This window comes from Copadichromis virginalis, linkage group LG12 (assembly GCF_057382275.1).
Source record: "Copadichromis virginalis isolate Kocher_CV1m ecotype Utaka linkage group LG12, C_Virginalis_male_GT1.1, whole genome shotgun sequence".
Taxonomy (NCBI): domain Eukaryota; kingdom Metazoa; phylum Chordata; class Actinopteri; order Cichliformes; family Cichlidae; genus Copadichromis; species Copadichromis virginalis.
The window spans coordinates 16,073,527-16,098,283 of record NC_140629.1 but is presented as its reverse complement, the minus strand read 5'-3'; the positions used below and the strand labels follow the sequence as shown (position 1 = coordinate 16,098,283).

The following is a 24,757-nucleotide window of genomic DNA, read 5'->3' as shown; positions in this document are numbered from 1 at the left end:
ATGAGTAATTTATTCTATTTATGATGAATGAAAACTGTGGAAGTAATTAGAAATATCCTTATCGTCTTTACATGTATATTTAATTATGTGCATGTGTATCTGTAAGCAAATTCTGGAAAGGCTGGGCACAGGCCACGATAACATGGGATAAATATAGTACATTTACATTGTGGTGCGCTCACTGAACATAAGCGTTGCTTATTATGAGTCTTCATAATGGCTCATGCATCACCGCTGGCAGACACGACTAACAGATGTGAGCGCTGTAACGCTCTCTTCTTGGTCTCTCGTGTGATGTTAAATTCTGGTACTTGAAGCATTATATTCTGTGTTTACATTTCTCCACGTTATCGAGTAAAAAGTAAAAACTTCCTCTGAGTGTTTTGACTTTTGCAGCTACAAATGCGACCATGACACAGAGAAAAGAGGTCATTTCCGAGCTTTGTTGACAAACTTCCCCATCAGTTTCCTGTTTTCAGCTCATTGTTAGACACGAGTTTCCCAAGGACCGTGTGCACTCTGAAGGTTCTGACCTCATTTCCAATGGGTCGCTTCACACACACACACACACACACTTTGACACAACAGAAGAGAGAATTTCATGGCTGATTCAACGGCCTCCGCACTGTATTTTATCAAAGAGAAGTTCACAATGTTTAGCACAATGAGAGCGGTGACGTTGCTGCGTGGCAGAAAAATGCAAAAGCTGACGAAACAGTCACATGTAAAATTCCTGTTTTCACATTCGCAAAGCTATTTTGGTCAAAAGACGAATGGAGGACAGAAGAGAACTAAAAACGCGTCACAATTAAAGTGACTGATTGGCCCCTCGTCTGGCGTAAAATGGAGAAAACACTATGTTGCAAAGACCTCATTGGCTGCACCTATTTCCAGTGAGCTTCATTAACTGGAGGACACCAACAGCCAGCGTTCAAAGCATCTGATTGATCATACCATTTAAGTAACTACAGAGAAATGTACCGCTCTAATTATATCTGTGCGGAGGTCTTTGCAGCTACAAAGTCTCGAACAAGCGAATCATGTTTCTTTAATAATATTGTTTTTACAGCTTTCAGATTGGCTTTCACAAACTTACATCATTTAACCAACATAGCTAGGTGCCAAGCGCTAATTAGGTAGCATTAATCAATAATAAACAGACATGCTGGAGCTGTGCAGACCAGAATTATCATGGTAGCAATTCTCCAAGGTTAACCTGACACATTCTTTCCTGCAGTCTTTTATGTAAGACAGTAAACTTGCGAATAATAGGAGTTTTGGAGAGGATGGCACAGGACTGAAGTACTCACATGCTTACAGCCTCAATAAACCAATAATAATAATCATAATAATAAAGTTTGGGAAAGACTGGGTGCAATTTTGATTAAATTTAGGGTGGAGGGTCACATGAATGATGCGCTGCTGCTTTGGGTGGACATGATCGTCCTCCGCTTTTCTTTGGAAAATGGTTTCTTTGAAACTACATGTTTTTTAAGTACAGTAACATCAGTTTAACATCACATTTACTGACTGACAATCTATTGTTTGTTGCTGAATCACCACCTGCTCCAACGGTTCCCAGCGGGGAACTAATAATAGCTGCTAGATAATTCAGTGGTACTCCCTTGGTAGTGATGCTTAACCTTTCATTACATTCATAACATAAGCTTTCTGTGTGATGAGTTTGACAGGAGAAGCTTTAACACAATCTGTTATTATGTCTTTGCACACACGCAGGTGCAACTTTTTAACTCCAAAAAGTGAGTTTAAACTAAATGGTTAAGAAAATGAACAGCTGGATAAATGAATGGATACAAATGATTCATCTAGCTTTAAATACCATCATATAAAGTGATATACAAATATCTTTATGTGAACTCATACTTACCTTATTTTTACAAGGTAATTTTCAGTGTTAATCATAACCGGCTCTTTATTTACCTCTAACAGAGCCATTTTTTTCCCCCTATCTGAACACCCAGGGAATGGCCAGGATGAGCAGGAGAATGCTTCAGAGCTGCCCTCCTGTTTAATGGGAATATGGATTTTGCCATTAAGGGTTGCCTTTTAGCATTTTACTTAACACACCAACATCTGAGGCAGAGGATTTTTTTGAAACAAAGAAAAAAAACTGCCAACAGAGCCAACCAGACCAAATGAAATGGCTGACAGAAGTCTATATTTGGTTGCGCATGGCGACTAACCAGTCATTAGTGATGAGGCTTGGATGCATTCATTATGGTTAAGGAAGTGTTGTGACTCAGTAGTCTAACCATCCAATAAACTCCAATAAAAAGCTCAAATGAGAGCTTGCTTTAGCTGTTTCTGCATCTTTCTTGATGCCGGCTACACATAAAACAAATGTTCTCCAAAGCTAGCATCTGGATTTGTTGAACTTGCTTGTTTAACTAGCAGAAAATGGCAAAGCCATCATTTATTTCAGTTCCTGCAACAAGAGAAGTGTTGTAACATGACTGACTGATAAACAGATCGATAAATAAACAAACCAGAAATAAATTTTGACTTGCAGTTAACTGATACATTAATTAACAAATCAACTCTAACTCACTGTGTGTGTATTGTCTAATCTAGACAAGTCTCATTCCTTTTGCGTTGCCTCTGTGACAGACTTTGTTTCATGCAAATACATATCTCTACGCTCAAATGATCAACAAAAGCTTGTTTCTGCAGCGTAAGTGGTACTTCCCATTTGCATATGTATCACTACGTAAACAGGTGCATACAACAGCAACTCCAATTCAGCGCTTGTTTTTGCATTTGAATGGGTTAACAAAAAAGGGCTTCAAACATGATCTTACAGACTATGCAAAAGGCATGATTGTGGATCTGAGGAGGGCAGGGTTTGAGGACTGCAAAGATTGTAGAGCTTGGTGCTCTGCTGAAAGCAGCAATCTCAAAGATGTACAATGAAAAGAGCAGAATATGAGACCCTGCAAAACATTTTCTTTGTGGGAAAAAGACTCGTGGCAGATGAATGCAGCAGACATCATGTGGTTCTGGCAGCAAGTATTGTCAGAATCATAACATCAGGTTGGGTTATTGCAACCAAGTACACAATGCATCGCACTGTTGGTATTCAGTGGATGCTGTAAGCTGCAGACAGGATTCAGTGCGGACTTAGAAACATCAGGTGTTTGGTCATTCCACAGGATCAAATATCTCCATCCATGCCCTTCACTCTTCTAGAATTGTCACTGGTTCATATACAGTATGAGTGGTCTAAAGTACACTCAGGTGAAATGTTGGCGATCCAACCACCACAATGCTCGGATATCAACCTCCATGATTAGAGAAGAGAGAAAAGCCATGACTGCTACAAGTTTATCCCCCACAGTGTGTGACATCCTTGAAATATGGGACATTATAAGCTGTGAGTGTGTATGACAGCTCCCCGGTCTGAAGTGAATAACACAGTATTGTCTGCTCTTAGATCCCGATCAATGCTGTCGCCATGTCAGGGATCATTTATCAAAGTGGCATGTGTTAATGCATGTGTTATCCTGCAGATATAACGCACCTTAAACTAAGAGGAAAAGGTTCTGGAAAAACCTGTAAACAAGCTAATGAGGGAAGAATAAACAACAATTCCCTTAAAGACTCCCGTACTGTGTCTCTTGTCCCTTCTGAGATCAAAGATCAGCATTGTTTTTAAAATATCACATTAACATTTTGTCTTGTATACAGAAAAAACTCGAACATATGACTGATAAAAGGAACAGCTTTGAGACGTCTGTGAGATTCGTCAGAGACCTCAGACAAACACTAAAAAATGAGTTGGAAACACTTTTTATTACCATTCATTAACCAGAACAATACGCGTTAAAGTACAGCAGGCTGACCAACTCAAGCTGCAGACGAGACATGCGCAGCCCATTTTTAAGCATGCTTATCCATTAATGTGATGGCTGACTTGTGCCATTTTGAAAATACTACGGAAATGTTATAGGTCTGACCTGGTAAGATTACACTAGGATATGAAGTCGGCACAAGCAGATGCCGTCAGATTGAAAGAAAAACAGTGCAGCATCAGCATCAGTGCCAAAGACGTTTCACTTCTGAACAAAGACTGATATTTTTCCAGACAGCGAAACAGCAACACGTGTGCCTTTTTCTTTAAACAAAGCCTCTGGTTGAATACTAAAATTATGGCTTTTACACAGGAGTCACTTGTCAGATTTGTACACAGAAATACACCAACTGCACTCCATGTTTCCTCTTTTTAGCTAATACTTCTCCCCAGACGTTTCCATTTTTTCGCCGCTGCTGTTGTTGTTTCCCTGTCAAACTCATTATGAGTAGAATGAATTAGAGGGTATCTAGATAAGACACAACAGTGCACACACTCAAACGGCTAATTGCAATAACCTGGCACAAATGAGTAATTTAGCTGCCTAAAAGCAAGCCCTGAGATCTAGAAGGAGCACTTTAGATGAACGAATTAGGCTGAAGGCCATTACACGCCAAGATATTTGGACAGAAAAAGAAGCTTCATCTTTCATTGGGCTGGATTTGAATATTAAACAGTCGCGCCTACCGTCTCGTGGCAAAATCTGCGATCACCGCGGAAGCAGGTTAACATAATCTTGTGCCTGCTGAACTCTTTGTTCCAAACTTTCATTGTTTATTAGAAATTATCTGTCATTAATCATAAACAACATGCCAGTTAAGTCAGTAATTGCAGAAAAATTGTGACCACGCAACTCTTAATGGGCAACATTAGGTCATACTTAAACTGAAGGCTGATTAGATTTCATGTCGCAGTTCCAGATGAGCAATGCAAACAAATAGGACTTTGTTTTTTAGCGATACATTAAGTGATTGCTTCTTAATGAAACGGTGACAGATGTGAAGAGACATATTGCTTTTGTATTAGCTGGCATTTTACAGCGCTGTATTGTGCAGAGTAATGCTGCCTGTTCCTATTTGCAATAACGAGGAGGGATGCCTTTTTTTATTTTTAACTCTCCCACTTAATATAAAGATGCCTTTTGCAGTTGTGACCGATAGAAACGCCGAGGAGAGACGCTCATCTCGTAAAAGCATCGCCTCCCCGGCTGCTGTTCGCCAGTCGCTGTTATCCATCAGTGAGAAAACTGGGAACTATTTACAGACATCTTTTAAGCCCGCAGGGGTGAGTGGGAGATACAATTTGAGTGGAGCATTTCTCAAATAATATTCAGAATGCATTTGGGTGCCTTATTTCAGCAAGTGTAAACAATAATGCAATTCCCTATGGTTTTTGTAATTACAGGTATATAAAAAAAGAAACATTATATTACATTAAAGTGTTCCTAAAGTTTTCCGTTTCTTATTAGAATAAGAAACAGCAAGCTAACTGGATAATGGCAAAGTTTCTGCAATAAACTGAACAGAGAAGTCTTTCAGGACAAGTCTGACACACACCTAAATGTACACATGATTCATTACTTTCATGTAAGCACTATTTTGGTGCTGACTTTCTCACACCACTGCAGTACGTCTTTCCAAAAAGGCCAGTCTGCCACCTGAGAACAACATTAGTGGCACCTTTATCCCTGCCCATTTATTTCACTGGGAGGAAACAGGGCGTATGACTCATGGAAGGACGTTACATCACGAAAAGGTGCTCCATGAAACAGACCGCAGGCTAGACGAGGATTCATTTCCACTAGGATGTAAGTACAACCCAAACCCAGGCAGTGTACTATAACACAATGCTTTAGTGATGTTATGCATGAGCAGAAAGACGGTTTTTTTTCTTCTTTTTTCTGCTGGATCTGACACAAGAGAAAAAAAACGAGTGTTTCAGTCACCTAAAGTTCAGAAGTGAAGGCAAGAGGACCAGGAAGCCTCTCAGCTCTGCTATTCATCTTGCCATGCTTATGCGGTGTAATGGGCTGCTTGCAGGTTGCTCTCTGCTCTACCCCATTTCCCCAATGGGAGCGCTTCCTCCCTGCAGCAGAGACAGGCTGAGCTAATTCTGGAGACATCCAGGTCTTGAGGCCTGAGCCTTGCTTAGCTTCCAAGTAGGAGGGGCCAGCGTACTACAATATGCAGCTGCTTATGAGACGAATCCCTGCGAGAAAAAAAAAAGAGCATCCGTGCAACCCTAGGGGTTGTGCGCCAGGAGCAGGGTGCAATTGTTTTTCTCATTTCCTCAGTGTTGTAAAGCTGATCCACTATCAGGTGCAGACTGGTATGCCACGAGCATGGCAACGAGCTGGTTTTCTCTGGCTCTTTTGACATTTCTTCCCATGTAATAGCAGGCGAAAAGCTATTAAGCTGGTAATCAATTTGTGCATTCGGAGGTGAAAAAGCATTCTGAGGGCGCAGAAAATCTTTAACATGATTGAAAGTTTCTTATTTGAGGAGCTTACCTAGGCTGACATGCTGTATTTCCTTTGGGACAAAGAAACCGCTGCTTTTAATTTTCAAATAGCTTATCTGCAAAATGGTTAACGACAAAGAAAGATTTTTGTTAAACTAAAACACACACTGTGGCCAGCAAAGAGAAGACCAGCTACATGAATTCTACTCCCACAGAGGTCGATTATTTTCTTCATAGTGTTACATCCTCACTGCGTACGACTCTGTGGCCTTCTAAAGAAACAAGACAAATCAGCCGTGCTTGACTCAATAGTATAAATGAGCATCTTAAAGAAGATAACACGTAGGCTGAAGAGGAAATGGCATTGCACTCATTTAGAAGAGCTTCCTTTGGCCTGGAAAAAATGTTCATTACTCTATAAAAATGAAGTCCTGTATAAAGCTGTGTATCAAAGGTGGCTGGAATTAAACCATTACTTTAAACGGTCTTACTTGATCCAGCTGTATTAACTAATCATTGAATAATTTCTAACCTTCCTTTTATCTCAAGAATTCTTGAAAGAGTAGCAGTAAAGCAGCTAACTGATCATCTGAGGAGGCATCGTTTATTTGAAGATTTCAGAGCGCATCGCAGTACAAAAACAGTGTAAGGAAAGGTTACAAATGATCTGCTTAAGGCCTCAAACGGTGGACTCATCCTTCTTCTTGTGTTGCTAGACCTCAGTGCAGCATTAAATACTGTCGACCGCAGTATTTTATTACAGAGGTTAGAGGATGCTGTTGTTCATATTGTTCATGTAAATGGGGAGTCTTCTTCACACACTAAAGTTAGTTATGGCGTTCCACAGGGTTCTGTGCTGGGACATTATACATTATACATTATACAAGCTTCCCTTAGGAATTATTATTAGAAAACACTGCATACATTTCCATTACTATGCAGATGACACCCAGCTTTATTTATTTATTAAGCAAGATGAGTTAATTAAAACTGCAGGCATGTGTTGTAAAGACCTGGATTACCTATAATTTACCTCTAAATCCAGTCAAAACTGAGGTTACAGTCCTAGAAATGTATTTAAATGGCACTACCTAGGTCTCCAGTAAAACTGTGAGGAATCTTTGACTCATTCTTGATTAGGATATGTCCTTCAGCATGCACATGATATGTAGGACTCCTTTCATTCATTTACCCAATAGCTCTAAAATTAGGAACATCCTGTCTCAGAGTGATGCTGAAAATGAAAAAGGAGGTCATGCATTTATTGGGGTGTTTTTCCTGACATTGTAGGGTCTTTACTTTACAATATAAACCATACTGAGGCAACTATTGTTGTGAATTTCTGTTATATAAATAAAACTGAGTTGAATTAAAAGCTCTGAGCAAATCCAAAAGAATAAAACCCACAGAGAGTACACTCGAAATTTGTGAAAATGACATTTCTGTAAAGCAGTTAGTAGGTGCTGATGGTGTGTCGATAGGGCCCGGCAGATTATCATCAGAGTGAAATCAGCTCCCAGCTCTGACTCATCTCTGCCCCCTGGACAGTGTGGAGACAGGCAGCTGTGGGGTGAGAGGGAGGTCATCATCACCCACATATCAAACTAAATTACATCACCCTGAAAAGCTCCACTGAAAACTGAAAGCCTGCCTTTGTGAACTTTGCAAGTTCCAGCGATAATGATATATAGTGTACAGATCCTGTGGTTAGTATAAAGAACACACACGAGATATGCTAAATTTCCTCCTTTTTTTTTTTTAAACAGCTGGTGTTTCTTTAAAGCAGATTAAATTTTACTAAACACTACAATTTGGTGTGGAGCCTGGGTGGCAGAGAGGAAAACCACTTGGCCACCATCACGGCAACCCAGCTAAGCAGGATTTGGAAAGACTCTGACAAACTGTAAATTTAAAAAAAAAAAAAAGGGGGGGGGGGGGGGGGGGAGGAAAAAGCTGCTAAACAGAACATCAACTATCAAATAAGCATATGAGCAAGCCTGGATATATCTTCTATCACTCATATTACAGATCTAATTTACGTGTCGTGACAAAGCTGCAGACGGAGGATGTGAGCTGGTTCTAACAGGATGTGCTCGATGTTTATGCGTTCAATTTTGAGCGAGTTGTCAGCCTGAAAGAGGAGAATGAGATTTGGGATGCAAGTAGCATCCATCAGATTCATAACAATGTCGTAGCTCAAGCAAATTTTGTTGCATGCTTACTAAATAGTAGCTCATGGGAAAGAAGATGGGCTGACTTGAGAAAGAAGCATCTTTTTGTAAAATGAGTAGCAATGAAGCAACAGTGTTGTGGATACCACGTAAGAGGGAGCAACACAAGTAAGTAAGTACAAGTTCCAGCTCATCTGCGTAAAGAATGACACAGCTGCCAAGGACGTGCTGCTGAAATTAAAACAGCCGACATGTGTGTGTGTGTTTGTGTGTGTGGTCACTTTCCCTCCATCACGGTGCATATGTGCTGTACTGCTTAGCCGCAGCGGCCTTCTAAAGGAAAAAGTCAGAATTTAACTGCTCCCGCTTATTTCACAGATTTTCCAGACAAATAATTTCAGGTTTGTGCCCACTAGCGCCAACCCTCTGTCCGTCCCGGCCTCCCTGGCCTATAATTATATGCCATTCATTTGATTTGTTCATTAGGTCAACCCTCGGCTGGGTAGAAGCGAAACGGAACCCTCTTATTAGTGGTTCATAGCGCTACTCTCTCCATGGTAAGTGGAAAATAAGAGTGGGAGAGAGGAAGCTGGCTGGAAGATTTCTCTTTTTCCCTTTTTTGTAACCTGATTGCACCTCCTGATGATGAGAGGCAGCGGGGAAATTGCGCATACTGTGATACAATTGAAGATTACCAACGCCTATTCCAAAAAAACAACAAAAAAAAAAAAACAACACAACAGTGGCATGAAGTCATAAAACCTCTAACACGCTCATTCGAACTTTTTCTAACATTTTTGGACATTTTTCCTGACTTTTCAGTAGATATGAAATTCCTCCTTCATTCTTACCCCGTATTCAATTATAAATGTCGGAGCTCTTTCTGCAACCTCTGAAAATTCGCACTAATTAAATCAAACAGTTACAATCATGAAGTGTGCCTCGTCACTGCAGCGGGATCTTCTAACAGATATGCTGCTTTAGATGAGATCATCTGCCCCATGTTTCTCTATAACTCAATAATCTGACAACATGGTGCACAGTATAATGAGTCTCTGCTGTCTATTGGTATTCTCAGGACTAACTAGAGGCATTCATATCGTATAATTATTTATTCATAACTTTGGGAAGGTATGCAGGTTGATGTCCTCTGTTTCTTCAAATCAAACCAGCTCACGCTAACCATAAATATGCATCAAAGGATATTTTTAATATTAATTCACACACAGCGTGGCATCCGAGTGAAGATCAGAATTTAGCATTTATTTTTACATTTCATTCTTCTACTTACATTTTGCAGGCAGTTTGTGGGGTGATCCAGTACAGTATATGAGCAAACTCACCTGTGCAATACACTTATATTAATTATCTTAAAATAACGGCATATCCTAATTGCATTTTTAGGTTTTTGATATTTTAAAGTATTGATCAAAGGTCTTGAGTGAACCCTCATTTCTTTATATTTTGATTCCAAGGAGCCCGACTTTTCTATGATTTTATTCTTCGGGCTTTCTAAAGATCTTTCATCTTTTCTCGGGACGTTGGCTTCTTTACATATTGACTCATTTTCGGTTCAGTCCCTGTAGCCGACCCTTATCAGAGGCATGTTTTTGTCGTTGTTTATGAATCATTTAAGCATTAAAAATGCATCTAACTCAGGGGGTGAAAAGTGTTGTGTTTACACATAACAACAACAACAACAGCAACTTAGCAAAGGATCAATTTTAATTTGAATCTTTGGGCATTTTGTTACTAGCAGCATGTTGCAAAAAAACATCGTTTGTTCATATTTTTATTTGTTGAATCTTTGAAAAAAGCCAAAGATAACACAGTTTGACAGGAATAAATACTATTTTGCACCAAGATGGTTCTCAAAGAGCCCAAAACTTACATTCAGTGTCCTTCAAGAAGCCTGGAGATGACTACAAGACAAATAACACAAAAGTTTGCCTAAGAGACTTCAGGCTGTGTTGAAGAATAAAGGTGGTCATAGCAAATACAGATTTTCAAGGTCTTTATAATTGCACCAAGTCTGTTTTTCTCTTATATACTGCATTTCCATGCTTGTTTGTCCATGTTTTAATAACTAAGAATCCATACAGATACACGCAGCCAAAGATGCCAGTTTTGTTTATGATGTTCTTGTTGTTTATTTCCCTGTTTGCACCAGAGAAGCTCCATCATAGAAAATAATTGAACAGCTTTAACAACTTTCAGCTCTTCTTCACACAGTCTTTGAACATTTAACAAGTCCAAAATTGATGTGGCACAACAGATAAACACCGGCCACTGGCATGAGCGAATCTCATCTTATCAGTCAAAACAAGGCGGGTTCCGATGCCTGGCCAATAAATCGGCAACTGATCCTGAGCTGATGGTGTATCATTAACTTTTTTTAAGGCATGTATCCATGAACCTAAATGCTTTAACCAAATAAGCATTTACAGCTAAGGAAAAAGTCACCGAAAATATTATATTCCATCCTACAGAGGGCAGTGCCAAATCTCATGCAGAGCCATTCGACAGCAGAGAAATGTCACTCAAAGCCACAATCACCAACATTATGATAGTGCTGACAAACCAGTCATTTCCACTGAAACCAGAAGGCCATCCAAAAACTCCTTGTTGACATAATTCAGTGTGGATAACACGCAAACTGACTGATTGAGTCATCCAGCCAGTGAGACCCCAAAAAGGCTACTGAGCAGAACGGCATTCAAATGTAGACAAACTGAGTTTCTTTAATGAATCCACGCATACCATATTGTAATCTTCCTGCACTATGACAAAAACCTTCTCTGCTCTTCAAACATAGACTCACACATTATTTCAAAAGACTTTTGCCAGCTTACAGAAGCTTTAGTCCATTAATCAGCATGAAAATAACAGCACCAGTAACCAAGATGCAATTAAATCCACATTACAGGTGGTGTGAATGAAAGCACAAAGAAAAGCACGAGAGCTGTGACAACTCTCCCCGTGATATCAAAAGCTAGTTTCTTTATTCTGTACACACACCGAGATTAGATGAGAGCTGCTTTAACGGACAGTCATACCAACAGGGAAGCATTACACCCCAGTGGTTTTCATCCACATGAAAAGTAGAGCACCGCTGAGAGTGGCAAAAGATGAGGTCTTCAAATCATACGCACACACACACAATGCCTTTCTTCCTGTGACAGCAAACTCCCGTGTCATCACCCAACGCCGCAGGAAACAGAAGCTTTATGCTCCATCAGGGTGTCAGCATCCACTCCTTACGCATTTACTGGATATGGTGCTGCTGTAATTAAAGTCCCCTTTCAGCACTCCACACACCATGACCTTTTCCATTGCAAACACTCATTGTCTCAGTTAAACCCAAGGCCTCTCTATTGGGACATAAATGGACATTTTAAGCTGCTGAAGAAGAAAAATGGATTGAAATAAATGTGTTTTAAAAAAAAAAAAAAAGAAGAAGTGTGGCAGCCTTGTGTGAAAAATGAGGCTTGATGGTTTTTCACCACCATTATGAGTGGGTGTAATCTGCAACTTTGGCAATAAAGATTTGAAGAGACGGAATACCCATGACAAGTGCCATCATAACCTGTAATCAGAAGATATGCAAATGATAGAGATGTTTCCCCTGATACTTCGGTGCCAGTTGTCTTCTGGGTCCCCAGGAACTCTCCTGTCAGCGCTCAAGTAGGAGAATAGGAGTGATGACAGAAAGGCCTGTTTGTTTAACATGTCACTGGAACAGCAGTGCTGAGAGGGGGAGAGCAGATGGAGGAGAAGAGCAGCAACGGATTTCCATCTAGAAAAGAGCATTGTCCTCTCAGTCGCGAAAAGACACTTGAGGCGCAGAAAAGGATCACAAAACGCTCACTGCGAGCAGATGCCGAAAGGTTTGCCATCTTACGGTGATGCCACACACTCGGCGTGTCGATCAAAAAGTTTGCAAGACTATCATTCCCTTTGTTCTTCCATATCAATAATGCACAGCAAAAGACACGCCATTGTACGCCGCAGTTTCCCTCCATCACTGGCTGCAGATTAAAAATGTGCGCAGACACAACGCGTGAGCCCCGTGTCTACGAAATGGCACCCTATTTTGTTCTCATTTAAGCTTTTTATATTCAGTAAGAGGGAGAGGTACAAAGGGCCTAAAGCTGTCTTGGGCCATTAAACCCCACATTTTCTTTCTTCTTTCAGAATGTGTTTTCTGGCAGTTACAGCAAGGAAAGCTGACAGATTAGACAGGGAGCTCCTTCACAGGCTGGCTGTGGGCTTCAGGAGGGTGGGCTGCAGCGCGGGGCTCGGGGCAGCAAAACCACGCCTGTCACCGTTTGATGGGCCAGTGCAGAAGTGCAGTCATAGGGAGGTATGATTGATGATATTATGTACTCACACAGGATCTGAATGCCAGCACACTCCTGTGATTTAATCCCTGTTCTTTCATCAAACATCGAGCCACAGCAGATAGACTGCACTCCACCAAGCCCTTCTTTCCCAGAGGCCAACACCATGAGTGTCAAGGCAGATATTACGAATCTTTTCTTTGAATCATGAGTTGTAATTTGTACAACTATTCATTCATAATCAGCAGAGTGGATTAAAAAAACGTGAGTAAAAGAGGCTAAATTCTTTTTTAATGTATCAAAACATCAACCTATACATTTTTCATGCAGGAAAGTTTGCTTTCACAAATGCTCTACCTTAATCTTTTATTAAACACACTAATTCAGAGGACAGAAAAAAAGCATCAAGGAAATTAAAGTGGCTGCTGTTTTGTTCTGCACATAAAAAAAACCCCTTGAAAATCTATTTCGGTTTGACGAGACTGCCCCCTAGTGGTGAGTCGAGAGATTTAATTTCTGCAAAGCAATATTGTGTAATTTTTAATACATTGACATAAATCCCTTTGTTTCCTGTTGCAAACTAAGACACAGGGGTCAAATTATACATCAACATCACGATGAACAAAAGCCCGGGCACGAGAGTGAAAACTGTCAAATGGCAGTAAATCCAGGCTGAGCAGAGCTACACAGATTAAGCGAACCATCCCCCAAGTCAGACCACAAAGAGTTCATTGTACTTGGATAGCGTGTAAAAAGGAGGCGAACGATTTTGGCAGTGATTTTCAATTATAGTTTGGTCTCAAAGGCCTCAGAGGTTCTGTGAAATTTCTCCCACTGTACGAGATGCAAGAGAGAAAAGTGACACCATAAAGTCAAGACTACTGTTACAGAAATTTATAATATCAAGTGAAATATATCGGACTAGCCGGAGCACACGATCACAACAACAGAAGTATAAAAAGCTACAGTAAACAATAGGTGTGTTTAAGGCTGTACTCAAAGTCCACAGACAATGGGACAGGACGCACACGTTACCGACATAATAAGAAGTGACAGTGTCAGCTCTCACTGCAATGACACACTTTCACAGAGGAGGAAACCTACCTGAGCAAACGAAGACGCACAACCTCAGATCAAAGAAGAGGTGGCCGCTGATGCATCATTGGTAGCGACAAATTATCATCAATACCACTCTACCACATTATCATCAATCTCTCGCTGGAGAGACAAAAGTATCTCTGCGTGCTAAATCACGAAATCGATGCATTTCTATCACTGAGAGGAATTGGTCTGCTAGTGATCTCTGTGGCTGAGTAATGTGAAATCTATAGCAGGTTAGTCCACGTGGCTTGGACAAGATCAAAGACAAGACCCCAGAAAAGTTTGTATTGATCAGAAGCCACAAGGTTGAAACTGAAGGAGTGGAAACGTGATGGGGATTTGATACACTTTAAACTAAAGATAAATGATCTCATTTATGTGAGCAAAGACAGCAATGCAATGAAAATATAACTATGTGGCTACTTCATTACCAGCTGCGCTGAAAAAGCTGCCTCTGCTGCCAGCAGTTTTTATAAAAAGATGTTTTTTAAGAAGCACATTTGGCACGTGACACATTTCAATCTGTGCCGCTTAGATAACCCAGTTTAGATTTAACCTTTGACATTCGTGGCGATGACACTCTATTTGTGCGCTAGTCAATGATTTCTATTAAAAAACATAAAATGGGAGATGTAGCGTGAACAGTTGTTTAGTTCACTTCTTATGTTGTTTTATTTTGCAATAAATAAAATTAAAAAAGCCCCTCGTTCTGAGAATCCACAGCTTTTTAGGCTGTTGAGGTGCACTTACCTTTGGCCACTTGGGATTAAGCTCACAAGCTTTCTCAGCATCTTCCAGAGCTGCTTGGTGTTGGCCCAATTTGAGAAAAGCCGCTGAACGGTTACTGTACAGGATGCAGTTCTGTGAGTCGACCTGCAGTGCATCACTGTACAAATGAACGGCTGCCTGAAAGTCACCTCGCTGACACGCCTCATTGCTCTGCTGCACTTTCTCCATGAACTCAGCTTTGCTCAGACCGTACCTGGCCCCGTCGTCTCCAACGCACCGGATAGGTCTGCCCGCTGTCCGAGAACCGAAGATTGAAAACTGGAGAAAAGGACAGGGAGCAGCCGGAGAGCTTTGATCAGTCTGACTGAAAAAAAACCTCACAACACACAACACTTAACCAAGAGGAATTCCATTAAGCAGAGACCTCGGTGAGTGTTTTTCCAAGGCCGATATTTTAAGCTGTCATAGTCGGAAAAACACAAGTGAAGCAAATTTCATTAATGATGGCTCAGTTCCATTAAGTGTCCTGCAAGGCCACGACAGTGAGCCAACACGCACACTAAAAGGACCTTGGAAGTGGCTCATTTAAATGGAACACAGTCATTTTTATTGTGATCAATTACACCTGTGCTTTTGCTTCTGCAACATGCCAAAAATGTCTGCTGCCCACTGCTACCACTGCAGCACTGAGAACATGCACCTGAAGCACAAGGGACCGTTAATGAATGAAATGAATATGAAGCAGGGTGTTTTTGAAAGAGTGCATGACCCAGAGTCTATGCCAAACTCCTGTGTGCCAAAATAAAATGCATGTGCTGTGGTATTTGAGCTCAATAAGCCCTTTTCACGGCAGATATTTTGACGTGTCACATCAGGACACGGGTGCAATTTAGAACATTACTGCCAGCTGAATTGCAAGTGAGGCTCGGAGCCTCATTTTTGTGCATGCTAGCTTAGCGATATGGCCTCTGGAGAAACTGCTGTCTGTGATTCTTCCTGCTGTGTCATGTGTTGCGAGGTTGTGATCCTGGTAGTATGTAAATAGTGCAGCTTCAACTCTTGCAGATGTGTTGCTGCAATATGACTCAAGTCAAAAGTTGACACAGCATGAGGGCCAAAGTAAAACACTTTATAAGGCATCTGTTGTTTTTACAGTTTAAATAAAGGTTGCATAAAACAATCAGAGCTGTGCAAAACCATTGCAGACAACATTTTCTGTCTTTAGCTGCAAACTTTAATTATTTCTGCACATGTGTTAACTTTAAATGAAAGCACAGTTTGTCATGATGTCACTCATTACCAAGTAACCTTTTATCTTCAACTTCCCAGAGTCCACAGCTGTTCTTCTTGCACACTTTTTTATTACAGCGTTACACATAGCGGTTTAAAGAACAACATCACTGTGACGTTCAGCCTAATAAAGACGTCTTCACTGCACTGCAAAATTTCCTACCACAGCAAATATAATATATGTGTTAGTGCAAGGCTTTCTCCCTGTCCCTCTTTATTTTCCACTCTTGCACTAAAACAGCAGGAAGACCAACTGTACTGACTCAGATCTTACTAACTGCAACAAACCGGTAAGCATCTGATTGATTACAGTAAGTAGGAGAGCGTCGTGTCCGTTTAACAGGGACGGCTGGCTGAGTATTACTGAATCATGAAATTCATCTCGGGCTGCCTGGCTTTTGGGCTTGCTTCCATTATACCTCTTTCTCACCACACCTCCTCGGACTGAATTCTGGGATAGGGCTGGCTTGGTAATTACTTCCAGAGGCCCAGGGAGTAGAAGCAGCAGAAAAAAAAGAGTGCTTCTATGACAACCGTTAAATAACCTTTTGTATCACATGACAACAGAGAAAAGATCATGGTTTTATATGTGTGTGTGTGTGGGGGGGGCATCTCGTTTTTCTATTGCACCTCTAAGAGCAAATTCAGCACCTGAGGTTTGATAAATCCGTGTACGGTAAACCTCTGGAGGTTTTTAAAGATTTTTTCTTCTTCTTTGTCTTTCTTTTTGTGTGTGTGTATATAAATACATTTAAACCATAGCTCACCTTTCAGAAACACACAAACAGGCTGAGTTTGTGACATCTGCAACACAACCAACACTATCGCCAAGCCTGACATTCAAAGGTTTGCTCCCAAAGGAGAGGCAGGAGAGGCATCTATTATGGATTAGTGCTTCCAAGGCCCAAGAGAATGCAGGTTTTGACAGAAAAGTCCGCTCTCTGCTGTCTAATCTGCTACAACATACAGAGGGGGGGCTGCCCACTGCATGTGGGCAGCACTGGGCAGGAAGGGTGGAGAGTGAGAGATAATGAAAGCCTACATCAATACAGAGGACACCCTAACAACGTAATCATAAGGAGACAGAGATAGGGAAAGCAACTTATCTCTCCTACTGTAATGTAGTCCAGACTGCAGGATGGTCACAGTTCTCCTGGAGGAACTGTGTGGATTTGCTCTCGTTAATACACAGAAACTCTCTGCCACTGTAAAGTCTTCTGTTCGTGCAAAAACGAAATAAATGTGCTCCAAGTTAATGTTGGAATCGAGCGATATTCAAATCAGATTTACGCTGGTTATTATGTGCACTGGGACAGCCCACACATCCAGTGTGCAGAACAGTGCTGTATGCATGACTGGAAAATCGATAGAGGTCTTTTACGAGGTTTTCACAGAATGGTCATTTGGTATTTCCTGTCCAGGACGCGGAGTAAAAAAGTAATCCGGGGGCAATAAAATACCAACAAGTTGGAAAATGACAGCTGGCATGACAGCCTACGAAAGAGTCGTTTTAGGTTTTTTTTTAATACATATAATTTACCTTTTCTTTCAGAGTCGCTTGCTTCTCCATCCCGTTTGCCTGCGACGGGTTATCGCTCTCATCCCATCACACTCTTTGTTGACTTTGTGACTGTTTACGCAACGAGAACTCTTCCAAGCGTCGCCAAAAAAGTCCACGTTGCAGCGAAAGAGTTGACAAAGTGCGAGGAAAGGCTGAAAAACGGAGCTGTGTGGCTGTTCAGGAGAAACTTTTTTTCTCAAGGAAAGTGCGCCATGTTGTCAAATCTTTTCCTTTTTTCTTTTTTTTTCTTGTCTTTTTTCCCCCTGTTGCCATAGCGGATTTTCTGAGCGCTGCTGCGCACAGAGAGGCAGGGAGATCTGCAGGAGACGGGGGAAGAAAAATCCAGATAATAATGTGTTACTTGGGACATTTTTAGGGGGGCATTTACATAGTAGAACTAAAATCAAATGTGTCGGGTTTTTTTTTTTTTTTTTTTTTTTTTTTTTGGTGAGGCCGGTAAAGTTCTGCTGTAGACCGGGGAGGGTAAATATGCATTCACCTTGTGCAGTCACCAGAGGCACTCCCTTCAGGTCATATTGTTGGGACTTCCGTGTAGGGCCACGTGGATTGGGAAATCGGTTTGAACTGTTTATTTGCCATTTGACTGTTGGGGTTATGCTGACATGTAAATAATGTAATAATAGACAGTGAGGCGCTGATCAGATAATGCCATTAAAAAGCCAACAAAAATATAACCATTACTGCATGCGAGGCCTACCTAGGTTAACCCCTATAACCCTGTATCTGAACCCACTCAGTCACAACTCAATAAACTATAACCACAAATAAAAATGTTTCTTAACACTCAATAATACAGCTGTAGCTAGTCATTTTAAAAGCAACACCCCTATATCAGGTCAGACACAATCAGGTGGCGAAGCTGGGTTTACCTGTGTAACAATACTATTCCCTGTTTTCCAGAGATGGCGTTGATGATGAAGTTCACACAGTTTTTGTTTGCAATCATCAAATATCGATTTTTGTTTATTGGATGCATGAATCCAAAAGCCTTGCAGATGAAGTTGTAACACATTTTTCTAATACTTGTTTTAGTATCAGTGCAGTGTAGCATTGAGATATTATGTTACATTTTTAAATCTAGGGCTTGAAATTATTATATGAACATATGGGTAAATTTTCACTTATTAGTGTGGACTATGAGGAAATAAATATAAAGCTTTGACGTTGCACTCTTCACATGAGCAAATTAACTTAACAATCGCATCACGAAGGCTACTTTTTAGATTCTTTTTTTTCCAATCAGATCTGTGGCTTAGATATATTCTCATAAAGACTGAAACTAAAATAGGACTTTTAAGTAATTAATTCATTATGTGCAATTCCTCACCAACAGATGGTGTAACAATCCTTCACAGAGAAGCTTTAGGCCTTTAAAAAGTTTTTAATCCTTTTCACTCAAAAAGAAATATTCGTGTTAGCTGTTGTAAAAACTACCATTGCTGTGTTGTCCTAACTAAACATTTTTGCATTCTTGATTTCTTAAAAGCTTGGAGTTTGAATCTTGCTCAGTTTTGAGTATAAATTAAAAGTTGCAGTAAGGTGAAAAAGTGTTGAGCTACCCATTTCTTTATCGTTTGCTAAGAAAATAGGAAATAAATGGAGCGATTTATTGAAACATTGAAAAAAAGACATGGAGATGCAGTATATAAGGTATAAAGAGACTTTTTACAATTGTAGCGCACTTGGTAATCAATATTTGGTATGCCCACATTTATTCTCTAACATAACTCTCTTAGACAAGCTTGAGTAATCTAAAATAGTTCTTCATGCTGTTTTTACTACACTGGCAGTGTGTTTGGCAGGACGATCTGATTTCCTCGTGTCAGCATTGTTCCCACATCATCATAATTAATGTTGTTCCAGGTTCAACATTGCAAGTGACCAATCACCTTCTTGTGACGTCATTCCTTTGCGACTTCGAAATACCCGCCTTCGAGTATTTCGAAATACAAGTGAAGAAGCGAAAAACCGCCGCCTGTCCGCCGAATTTGAAGTCAATTCGCCTGTCCGCCGAATTTGAAGTCAATTTAGGATACTTTCCTTTAATAAACGGTAAGCATTATACATATGTTCCTCACTTGGCTTGCTGTTTGTTTGCTAGCGATAGGCTACTTGACGACAGCATTAGCTAACCAGTGTTCTCTAGACCAGCGTTCCCCAACTTTTTGGGTGTTTCGTGGCCCGGGGGTTGGGTCAGGCAAAATTGCAGTAGCTCCCCTGATCATTTTACAAACATAAGTGAAGAGAATCTGGACTAAAAGGCCTAGACTTATGGTTGTGTGCTGAATCTATGAATCAAACTATCACCTGGAAACATAATTAACTGGTCCATAGCTGTGAAACTGGACATGAGTTCTTGATTCTATGGAGATTAACAGTAATCCAGAAATTTACAAATTTGTCCTGGTACATCGCGTAGATGTTGTCCCTGGGACATCGCGTAAATGTTGTCCCTGGGACATCGCGTAAATGTTGTCCCTGGGACATCATGTTAAAGTTGCCAGAGACATACCATATGAAAGTTTAGCTTCTTTTAGCCCCTGTTTGTTTTATATTATTTTATATATATATATTTTTTTTAATATTATATTTAATATTTACATTGTATTGCAAAAAACCCCACAACAAGTTAAAATGAATTAATGAATATTGACTAATTAAACCTTCGTTATTTTTCCACCAGAAATGGACGACATAATTAGAAGAAGTGTTCTGAATGACGAAAAAAAAAGAACTGGAAAAGACACACAACTTTGTGTGCATGTGTCACAATGCCAGGAGGACCCATTCAGTGTTGTGTTAGAAAAATTGAACTCATTAACCCTTCATGGACATTATAAATGTTTAAATGTTGCCTCAGGTAAAGACAGGAAAAGAGACTATTACAAATTCAACTGCATCAGAGCTGGGGAAAAAAGTCGAAACAGCTACAGAGCAGTGGGCTGTAAGGCCTATGTTTCATTTAAAGTACTCAAATGTTGGAAAGACCACACAGTCATCGTGCAGCGTACATATGATAAGCATGATGGGCATGATCCTTCGGACCCAAAAGACGCACATTTCAACAATATTTCCAGTGATTTGAGGAGGAAGATTGAGGAACTGCTTTCCCTTGGAACTAAGCCAGCCATCATACTAACCGAATGTCATAAATGGGCCAAAGAACATGGACACAGAGATCTTCACAACAGAGAGCATTTTGTCACACCACGTGACATTGACAGTGTTAGAACCTGCATGATGAGGAAGAAGCACTTTAACTGTGGAGACAGTCAAAGTGTACATACCTTACTTAATGGAAAACATCAAGAACATGTTCTCTTCTATCAACCATACACATCTGACCAAGAACTAATGATTGTTTTGCAGACACCTGTAATGAAATCAAACATGGAGAACTATGCAAAACAGTTAGTATTTGTTGACACCACGCACTGCGTTAACCAGTATTCATTTCCCTTATTCACACTTGTTGTAAGAGATGATCATGGGCATGGAGTCCCTGTGGCCTATGCTATTGTCAGCAACGAAAGTCAGAAAACCCTGGAAACTGTTCTTGGAATAGTTTGTGAGCATTTCCCAACTTCCCCGAGGTAAATAATACATTGACAGCTATTGATTTTGAAATAATTCCTTTTCAAAAAAGTTATAACATGCCAGAATCTAATGCTATAGCTGCAGCATGGGCTGCAAAAAACTTTCCTTTCCAGTTGTTAAAGTTATTCCTATAGGCTGTATGCAGTATTTTATATATCTACTTGTGAGTTGAAATGTTTAATTTGGCATTGAAGTGGTGCTTTGAGATAGCAAAAACATTTTCATACTGTTTAATCTCATTTAGTGTTTTCTTTTTTTCTGTAGAGCATTTATGGTTGACAAAGACTTTGCGGAAATAAATGCTTTGCAGAAGGTTTTTCCAGAGTCAGCTATCCTTCTATGCTGGTACCATGTCTTGCAGGTAAACCACATTGTTTTCTTTTCACGTTGTCTAAGATGCACCTGAAACACATTTTTACAACAGGGTCCTGTTGTCATGATTTGCCTCATTGTGATATTCACCTACTCAGGTTAATGAATATAAAGGGATAAAATGTTGAGTGACTATGTCCATCCATTTAAGACCACAGTGCACTCATCTTCTGGTGGCTGCTTCCCAAAGCTCTTTTTGACATTTAAAAATATGTTTGCCTGGTTGATTTCTGTAATGCACAGGTCCTCTTGTCCAGTGAGTGACAAAGTTATTTTTGGACGTCAGCTTTCTTTTATGCTTTTTGTACAGCTGCTCCTCTGTCTCTCTCTCCAGATTAACTTTTTTTCTCTTACATTCACAGGCTGTTAATCGATGGCTTTCAAAATCAGAGTCCGGGGTCCATGGGCTTTCTAACACCCAAAAGAGAAATGAAATCATTTCTTTCTTTTGTAAGCTGAAAGCTTGCACATCTGTAAGTGTAATTTGTCTATTTCACATTTTGATTTCTTGATTACACTAAGAGCATAATAACTTTCAGTTGCTAAAAAAAGTTACAGAGAGATACAAAATAGATTTTTGAAACAATTTCTAAAACTGGCTTCTTATCTTGCTTATCAAAACAAGTACTTAAGCTGTGCAGACCATCATTGTGTCACCCACTGTGCAGTAGAACTTGTGAGTGGGATTCTTTCACAGACAGATGCTGAAACCAAATATGCTTATAGGTTTAGTGTTCCTTCTTAGCCATTGTAAGGGAAGAAATAATTGCTTCTTAATACAAAAACACGACACATTATTAATAACTTAAAATTCTTAATGTTATTCAATAAAAGGAAAAGGGCTTCAATACATAATATTAAAGATTTCAATAGGTCTGTTAAATGGATTGAAATATATTCTGTTGCATCCAATTCTCTTAGGAGGACGACTTTAAAGCCACATCAGCAGAGTTCTGCCAGACATTTAAGCAATACCCTTTGGTGTGCCAGTATTTTCAGAAGCACTGGGAAGGCATTGGCCACATGTGGTGTGACTACGGCCGTCGCTTCAGTCACACTCGTTCTGAAACAAACAATGTGATTGAAAGGTATGATTTATTATTTTGACCTCATTCAATTGTATTGCTGAAAAAAAGATATTATGCTTTAATCCAAGAGGCTAAACTGAGTAGGTTCGTCATGTCATTGCCAGAACAGGTTTTAGGCAAATCCTTTAAATTCTAGCAGCGTTTTTTATGTTATCACAACAAAAAACAGAGTAGGTGGATTTGCCTAAATCAGCTAAATCGGCACAGAGCATTCCTTTATAAAAGACGTGTGCAATAGGTATTCCAATTTTTAAAAAAATAATACAGTCTTGATTAAAACTTTAAATTCCTTCAATTACAGTTACTAATCATTTCAAATAACTGTTTTTCAGATTTTTCCACCGCCTGAAATACCAGTTTTTATCTGGCTACAAGAATAGGCGTCTGGATGATCTGATTGAAGTGCTCCTAGGGAAGGCCGACGACTACTTCTCAGTCATAAAAACCCTGCAAGATGTGGGCCGCATGAAAAACAGGTTTGCTGACACCTTGTCTCAAGTTTCAGACTCTGCTTCAAGACTGATGGAAAGTGGTTGGGCTCTTAAAATTACAGTCAAGAACAGCCATGGAGTTAATGCATATCAAGTCCCATCTGAGTCAAGAGAAGACATGGTGTATGATGTCTGCCCTGTTGAGTCCTACTGCAACTGTACATATGGCTTACGAGGACTTCTTTGCAAGCATCTAGTGTTACATGGAAACAGACATTTCTACCTTGGCAAGAATTGCAGTGAAAGAAAGGCATTACTTTGTACACTGTGAGGACTTGAAAGTGATAAAAATGCCAAGTTTGTTTGGAAATCTGTGTTTTTTTGCATCGGCTGAAACACTTCAGTGCACTTGTTGTACGTTCTCTCACTATAACACATGTGCTTGCCTGAAGGTGGCTTGTAGCCATTTTAAAAAAATGAAAAACTCTCTGAAAAGTCCTCTATCAACTTTGAATGACACTCCTGTAGTTGAAAGCACAGACAAAAAATGCACAGAAGATGCAGTTGGAAAACTAGATGCTGTTTTAGACACAGTTAAACAGTGGGCATTCATTCCAGAGGGTATTACTCCAATGATAGATGAACTGCATACAAATGTCTTAAAAACAAAACAAGTAGGCAAAAGTATATGCCAGTACGAAATAAAGACGACAGAGAATGCACGCAAAATTAGGCCATTGTATTCTAGCAAGAAACGTTCGGCCAGCATCGACATTCCAACAGTCTGTGAAAATGAATGTGAACAGTCGATAACCACTGAAAGAGAGACATCCTCTGGAGAAAATGAAAACCTTTTGGAATACAAAACAAAAAAGAGAAGAGTTAAAGCTAAGTATATGCATAAGTAGACTTTTGTGTGACATTTCAAAGGGACTGCATCCATTACTTCTGTTTATTGAAACCTAAAGCTGAATAGCTGTCTTAACTTTCTGCCAAGGAACAGTTGAAAAGAAATTGTTTGGTCTCTCAAGCAGTTGTTATTTATGTGTGTTATTCATTACTTTGGCTTGGTTGCTGTTTTTGATACAAATTCATCTGTGCCCATTGTAATATTTTCATATGTTACTATTTTTATATTGCTATGCATTATAAATAAAGGATTACTTATTACTATTAAAGGTCTGCATTTGTAATTGTTGGTATTATTTATAAAATATGCGCTCTTAAGTTTTTTGCTCCATAAAACGATACCTGTCACTTTTTGGACATAGAGTATCAGCTGTTGAGAACCCCCGGCTCATACAAAATAGAAGTAAAAGGTTTCAACATCCAGCCTTTTTATGATTAAATACAAAGTGTAATAACAGAGTTATTGGGGTGTGATTTTGTTAATAGTTAGTCTTAAGTATAAGTTTAATAGTAATGAGTAAGAAAATATAGCCAGAATAATGGAATGAGACTAACACCTGACCTCACACTGAGATTTGGTATGAAGTGGCATGTTTGTGCTAATGCTGACATTGGGGCTCAGAGTTCCTCTGTGTGTATATATTTGTGAACGTTAACTTGGCTAATGTCCAAGGGTTTGACTGCTTTCCTGTTGGATTGTATCACAAAGAACAGGGATAAGAGCACCAGTGGCCATGCACACCCTCATCTCTCTCCTTCACCCGATCATTAGTGTTGGAAACCGGCATTAGCTCAGAGTAGATTAGACTTCAGTATAGT

The 24,757-nt window shown here is 39.9% G+C and overlaps 2 protein-coding genes across 3 annotated transcripts in view; one reads left to right on the top strand and one right to left on the bottom strand.

Annotated features, from left to right (window-relative positions):
- The window catches only part of LOC146696726 (tetratricopeptide repeat protein 28-like), a 201,123-nt gene extending 183,297 nt beyond the window's left edge, over positions 1-17,826 (bottom strand). For both annotated transcript variants that reach the window (XM_085474980.1, XM_085474981.1), the window contains exons 1-2: positions 17,500-17,826; positions 14,691-14,987 (exon numbers count right to left, since the gene is read on the bottom strand). In XM_085474980.1, the coding sequence (XP_085331106.1) occupies positions 14,691-14,987; positions 17,500-17,529 (327 nt within the window). In that variant the 5' untranslated portion in view covers positions 17,530-17,826. The remainder of the gene's footprint in view (positions 1-14,690; positions 14,988-17,499) is intronic.
- Positions 17,827-19,345: 1,519 nt separating this feature from the next.
- LOC146696725 (uncharacterized) lies at positions 19,346-24,211 on the top strand. Its single transcript, XM_085474979.1, has 6 exons — positions 19,346-19,593; positions 20,225-21,134; positions 21,403-21,499; positions 21,873-21,983; positions 22,432-22,598; positions 22,931-24,211. Exons 2-6 carry the CDS (start codon positions 20,227-20,229, stop codon positions 23,358-23,360), a joined length of 1,713 nt encoding a protein of 570 aa, XP_085331105.1. The 5' UTR covers positions 19,346-19,593; positions 20,225-20,226; the 3' UTR covers positions 23,361-24,211.
- Positions 24,212-24,757: the final 546 nt, after the last annotated feature.